Genomic DNA, 7,131 nt, shown 5'->3' with positions numbered 1-7,131 from the left:
CTAGGCGGTAATATCTTACACCATCTGTGACTTTCAGTTGGCACTTCTTGTAAAAGGTTGTCTCTTTAGAATTGGCACACAGGTTAAATGGATTTTAGGCACAATTAAGCACAATCAAATACTACAATACTCTATTCCCCTTATTGATATAACAAAACATTTTAAAAACATTTTCCTATGACATTTCCCATCTACCTCAATATGACACTGGGATGCTACAATCAATGTAAATACATATGGTTGCCAGATGCTGGAATTTTAATCATGTGATCACGAGGTAACTGGGACAATCATAAGGAAAAGAATCAGTTGTAAGTCTCTTTTTCCACTGCCATTGTAACTTCAAATGAATTCTAAACAAATGACTGTTAGTCAATGACTACCTGTATTTCCAACAGGCAATCAAACTGTGAACACTCCCTTTGATTATTATATCCCCTGTTCTGCAAGGCTCTTATGGGAACTGGGAGAGGTCACTCATAGAGCAGATGGTATTTTGTGCTTTCAATTTAGTTAGGACAGAGTGGGACAGTTGCCAAGGAAAAAGCTGCAACAGTAATACCCTTTTCATGCCATGGATTATGTTACAACACTGTAACATAAAAATACACACTGTATTGTTTATTTCTTGACTCTTGTTTTGCCATTAATCTGCATTAATGTGTGTTTTCAAAGGATGCATAAAATTGTATTTCAATCAATCCTCATTTTTAATAAAATTTCTTTGGATATACATCATCCAAATAAACAGATTATTATCAATATTTTAGGCTGAGAAAGTCAATTTAGATTACTTCATTACAAAATGTTAGATCCAAATAAATTCTCAAATCCATTACTCATAGCAATACTAAGTTTTCCTGAGAAATATCAAATTGAGTTCATTTTGCTTGTATTCTAGCCTTTATTTTTTTTACTTTTAAGTGCACCATAATATTCTACATAAACATAAATTTACATAAATATTGCTATTTATCAATATGTTTTTTTATATTTTATATCTGTGGTTTTTACATTGCTGTTTTATCTGATTATTGTCTGTCACCCAGTTACTTTTGGTGAGATAAGTGGCTTATATTATTTATTTATCAAATTTATACTAATAAACTTCATCTAACATAGATCATATGTCAAATAGATGAATCAATCATTCAATAAAATATTGCAAATGAAGATATTTTCTGGCTTGATAAAATGCCCATGATACCAGCAGAGGAAGAGTAAAATAGAATAATTTGACATAACCACAACGTTCCAAGTCATGTTCTCAGGGAATGTTGCAGTGTGTTATGTTTTATCACCTGCAACAAATACCTATAATTTAGGAAAGCCCACAAATAGCTTGTTTTATCTTTTTCGTTTTATTATTTCATCTCTTTTGTTTAGTTCTGGCCTCAACAAAATAATGTAGCATTTTGGGAAAAAGATGCAAGCCAGCAATCCAGCAGTGGAAGCCAACATAGAGAAGATTTCCACCACCACCATGTATTTTCCCTTAGTGCTCAAGTATGTAGGAATAAAGGATAACCAAACGCTGCAAAAGGCCAACATGCTGAAGGTGATGAACTTGGCTTCATTGAAACTGTCAGGTAACTTCCTGGCAAAGAAAGCCACAAGGAAGCTCACAAAAGCCAGGAAGCCCATGTATCCTAGGACACAATAGAATATGGCAGTTGAACCTTCATTACATTCTAACACAATTTTTTCAGCCATTGAGTGCATATCCAAATCAGGAAAAGGGGGAGTTGTAGCCAACCAAATAAGACATACACCTGCTTGGATAGAAGAACAGAAAATAATTATAGCATTGGCTAGTTTTTTTCCCATCCACTTTCTCATTCCAGATCCTGGTTGGGTGGCAAGGAAAGCAACAATCACAGTAACGTTTTTTGCCAGCACGCATGAAACAGCCACCGAAAAAATGATTCCAAAAGTCATTTGGCGGAAGAGACAAGTCAACTTCTGAGGTTGGCCAATGAAGAGCGATGAAGACAGGAAGCAGAGGAGAAGGAAAACAAGGAGGGTGTAAGTGAGGCTTCTGTTGTTGGCTTTGACAATAGGAGTGTTGCGATACTTTATAAAAATCCATAATATCCAAACTGTGATGAAAAAAAAGAAATATGCAGAAATGGCTAACCCCATTCCCAAGGGTTCCTCATAAGACAAGAAGGAAAACATTTTAGGAATGCATTGATTTTGTTTCTTGTTTGGATAATGATCTTCTTGGCAGATGTTGCAAGAATCCATGTCTAAAGGAAAGAAAAGTTTAACTGTAAATGTTGTTTTAACTATTCAACTATGTCTGACTTTTGGCAACTTTATAGGCAAGTGCTTTCCTTGCTACGCTGTCAAGCACAGCTTCTTTCAGTTGTTCGATGTCATCTTTGTATCAGTTTTGATATTATCAAGCCATATGTGAGTAAGCTTTGTATGCCAAGATATGTACTTGATATTCTTTAAAGCAGGGGTGTCAAACTCGCAATGTCACATGACATGTCACGACATATTGTGTCTTTTTTTCCATTGCCGGCAATGGGGTGGGTGCGGTTTTGCCATGATGCATCCGGCCTGCGGGGCTGGCAGTTTGACATCCCTGCTTTAAAGCATAGGTGTCAAATTTGCCATATCATGTGATGTGTTGTGACATATCTTGACTTTTTTCACATTGCCAGAGCTAGGGTGGGCATGATCTCTGCATGATGCAACTGGCCTGTGGCCCGGCAGTTTGACACCCCTGCTTTAAAGGATCAGAATTCAAACTGGTATGGTTATCCCTGTGTGCTAATATCATAACAAGTTGACTACTACCCCTCTTTCTCCCTAAATGTTGCTCATAGTAGTACTTTGCCCACAGAGCTTGGAGGAATGGGAGTATCTGAAAAACACTTAGATACCTCGTGATGCCATCAACTGGGAAATGAAGGATTAAGATAAGAATTCTAAGAGATCCAAGCAAAACTTACTGAATGGAATTATCTTCAGAACATTAGAATATGATAATTCTTAATTATGCTTACATATGTAAGCATAAACAGAAAATTTAAGGGTGAAGGAAACTGCCACTTTTATGTCATTTCTTTTATTAGAACAGATCTACAGAAAAGGCTTAATATTATACCTGCTTGGGGAGAAACTTTTCCTTCTGGACATTGAACACAATCATAGCAGCAAAATGGCTTCCCTTCCTTCTTTCTCTTATGATAACCAGGAGAGCAGATGCAATTGCAGAGAGAAACAGGTGTTACCTGTTTGAATAGAATGAGGATAATACTACTAAGAAGCAAATCATTTTCAGAATCTTTGATTTTAAATATAATAAATATGATCTCTCATCCTATGAAAACACCACTGAATATTGTTTTTTTGGATTTCAGAACAATAGAATCTGTGGAGGCATTCTGATGTGATTTCCATTAGTTTATATACCCAAGACAGTAGCAACAGCTGCTGTACATATAGTAATTTGTAATATACTTAGTGATGTTTTTTAGACAATCAAGATTAATTTAATTTAGATTACCAATGGATTCACTATTTATATGGCTGCTATAAGTTTTATTTCATCCCTATGATGTTCCATTCATTAGGTAGGATTAGTTAGCTGATAAACATGCAAAGAATTGTATAATAATAAGATCATTTTTAGAAGCAGTTGAAAATCTTTTATAAATGAATATTTTATCCTAGAAATGGCAAGAAACTCCCACCTGATTAAAATTGCTGGGCCAGATGATAGAATCCTCATTGACACTGAATTCTGTAACTTGACCTGTCCAGGGATTCACTTTTCCAACTTTTATTCTAGTAAAGGATTTATTAGGAAAAGTTATGACATTTGTAATATCAAACCCAACAGTAAATTCTCCATGCTCATTCAAGTGAATGATTTCTCCAACTGTGTTGTTAAATGAGAAGTTCTTTAGTATGTGATGGAGCTAGAAGAACAAAATTCATAACTAGTTTAGAACAATAATTTCAATTTAGAGAGCTGATTTTTTTTAGTTATGGCTTAGTTACAGCATAATTCTAGGCATGCTTACTTAAATATTGCAAACATCTCTACTCCGTAATGGTTAAAACAAGATATATTGAAAGAAATAATCCAGAACTATTTTGAATCATTATATAAAAAAGAGGAGATAGATGTGGAGAACATTAAACAATATTTAAAGGTGAAGGGTCTGCCAGAATTAAAAGAAGGGCAGAGAGAAATTTTGAATGGGAAAATGCCGGCTGGCGACCCCCAGGGGGAGAGCTTTCTCTGTGGCAGCTCCTGCCCTCTGGAATGACCTACCCCCCGACCTACGTACAGTTGTGGACCTGCGCCTTTTTCGCCGAGCCCTGAAGGCTTATCTATTCCGTGCAGCCGTCCTGGCGTAGTTTGATTATGTTTTAGTGGGGGTTTTGTATGGGGTACTTTTAGAGCAGGCCTGTTATTTAATTTGATTTTAGAACAGAAACTTGTGTATATTTATCGTGGTTTTTATTATCGCCTGTTCACCGCCCTGAGTCCCGTAAGGGAGATAGGGCAGTATATAAATTCAATAAATAATAATAATAATAATAAAAATAATAGCCTTGGAATTAAAAACTGCTGTGCAAAAACAAAAAAAAAAATAAAACCCCGGGGCCAGATGGCCTCCCAGGGGAAGTATACAAGACTTTTTACGAGGACTTTGACAAGATATTGTTGGATGTGTATAATGATGTGTTGGAGAAAGCTAAAATACCAGACTCCTGGATAGAAGCTACCATATCCCTGATCCCAAAAGAAGGCACAGACCCCAAACAGATCAAAAATTATAGGCTAATCTCGTTGTTAAATTCTGATTATAAAATTTTCACTACTATAATGGCAGAAAGATTGAAACTAATATTACAGGAGATAATACACCCAGATCAAAACGGCTTTTTACCTACAAGACAAATTAGAAATAATACGAGAACGGTGTTAAATGTCTTAGAGTATTACGAAGCACATCCGGGAAAACAGGCAGCATTAATTTTTTGGGATGCGCAGAAAGCATTTGACGGTCTCAGTTGGCAATTTATGTTCCAACAGATTGAGGACATGAAATTTGGAGGGAAATTTGAGAATATGATTAGGGCAATATATAAAACACAAAAGGCCAGCGTGATAATTAATGGAGATAATACCAAAAGCTTTGACATAAATAAAGGGGTAAGACAGGGATGCCCAATGTCACCTCTACTTTTTATTCTGACCTTAGAAGTGCTGTTAACGCAAATCAGAGCCAATAAGGAGATAAAAGTGGTACTGGTTAAGACAGAAGAGTATAAGACACAAGCATTTGCGGATGACTTGGTCTTTTTTATTGAGGAAACAATAGAGAGAGGAAAGATTTTGATGAAAGAAATAGAAAAATATGGAATAGTGGCAGGATTAAAAATTAATAGAGAAAAGACCAAAATGTTAGTCAAAAAACTAACCGAAAAACAGAAAAGGAAATTAGAAGAGAATTTAGAATTGCAAATTGTAAAAAAGATCAAATATTTAGGAATCTGGCTTACCACAAGGTGCTCCTCAATAAAAGAAGATAACTATAAAAAATTGATATTACAAATGAAGAAAGATTTGGAGACCTGGGGGAAATTACAATTATCGTTATTAGGTAGGATTGCGTTAATCAAAATGAATACATTACCAAGATTATTATATTTGTTCCAAACAGTCCCGATAAAATTAGAGAAATTTTTTTTTGAAGAATTAGATAAAATAATAAATAAATTTATCTGGTCGGGCAAAAAAGCACAGATAAACACGAAAATATTACAAGATAGTAGAAGTAGAGGTGGACTTGGGCTCCCAAAATGGGAAATTTATTATCAAGCAGCTGGACTACTCTGGATCAAAGATTGGATAAACCTAGACAATAAAAGAGTTTTAACGATTGAAGGGCATGATTTACAGGCTGGCTGACATGCCTTTCTATGGGGGAAACATAGGAAAACACACACATACTTTTATCAACATCAGATAAGAGATGTGCTGATTCAGACGTGGGAAAAAGTCAAAAAAAGACATTATAGGAAAATTCCAAATTGGNTAAGACAGAAGAGTATAAGACACAAGCATTTGCGGATGACTTGGTCTTTTTTATTGAGGAACCAATAGAGAGAGGAAAGATTTTGATGAAAGAAATAGAAAAATATGGAATAGTGGCAGGATTAAAAATTAATAGAGAAAAGACCAAAATGTTAGTCAAAAACCTAACTGAAAAACAGAAAAGGAAATTAGAAGAGAATCTGGAATTGCAAATTGTAAAAAAGATCAAATATTTAGGAATCTGGCTTACCACAAGGTGCTCCTCAATAAAATAAGATAATTATAAAAAATTGATATTACAAATGAAGAAAGATTTGGAGACCTGGGGGAAATTACAATTATCATTATTAAGTAGGATTGCGTTGATCAAAATGAATACATTACCAAGATTATTATATTTGTTCCAAACAGTCCCGATAAAATTAGAGAATTTTTTTTTGAAGAATTAGATAAAATAATAAATAAATTTATCTGGTCGGGCAAAAAAGCATGGATAAACACGAAAACATTACAAGATAGTAGAAGTAGAGGTGGAGTTGGGCTCCCAAAATGGGAAATTTATTATCAAGCAGCTGGACTACTCTGGATCAAAGATTGGATAAACCTAGACAATAAAAGAGTTTTAACGATTGAAGGGCATGATTTACAGGCTGGCTGGCATGCCTTTCTATGGGGGAAACATAGGAAAACACACACATACTTTTATCAACATCAGATAAGAGATGCGCTGATTCGGACGTGGGAAAAAGTCAAAAAAAGACATTATAGGAAAATTCCAAATTGGATTTCACTGATGGAGGCGATGATCCACCCTAACACCTTGGATAAGAAAAAGATGATTAGATACAAAGAACTATTAGACAGCCAAGGAAACCTTAAATCAAGAGAAAAATTAGAAGAACAAGGAATAATCATAGATTGGTGGCCATATTTACAGATCCAATCTAAACATAGTAAGGATATGGAAGAGCATGGAATAACCCAGACCCCACATCAATTGGATAAAGTTTTAACAGTTAAAGAAGGAAAATTTATAACAAAAACTTACAAATATTTATTAGAGG

The 7,131-nt window shown here is 34.9% G+C and overlaps 1 protein-coding gene across 1 annotated transcript; it reads right to left on the bottom strand.

The window, feature by feature from the left end:
• Positions 1 to 1,347: 1,347 nt before the first annotated feature.
• On the bottom strand, positions 1,348 to 2,247 carry LOC107293362 (vomeronasal type-2 receptor 26-like). The gene has a single exon (XM_029285388.1). It carries the CDS (start codon positions 2,245 to 2,247, stop codon positions 1,348 to 1,350), a length of 900 nt encoding a protein of 299 aa, XP_029141221.1.
• Positions 2,248 to 7,131: the final 4,884 nt, after the last annotated feature.

The sequence above is a fragment of the Protobothrops mucrosquamatus genome, unplaced genomic scaffold (genome assembly GCF_001527695.2).
Source record: "Protobothrops mucrosquamatus isolate PMUCROS unplaced genomic scaffold, P.Mucros_1.0 scaffold1595, whole genome shotgun sequence".
In the NCBI taxonomy this organism is placed as follows: domain Eukaryota; kingdom Metazoa; phylum Chordata; class Lepidosauria; order Squamata; family Viperidae; genus Protobothrops; species Protobothrops mucrosquamatus.
This window is presented reverse-complemented; position numbering and strand designations above follow the sequence as displayed.

Excerpts from the sequence above, each read along its gene's own strand:
- LOC107293362 (XM_029285388.1), bottom strand. The coding sequence starts at position 2,247 with ATGGATTCTTGCAACATCTGCCAAGAAGATCATTATCCAAACAAGAAA.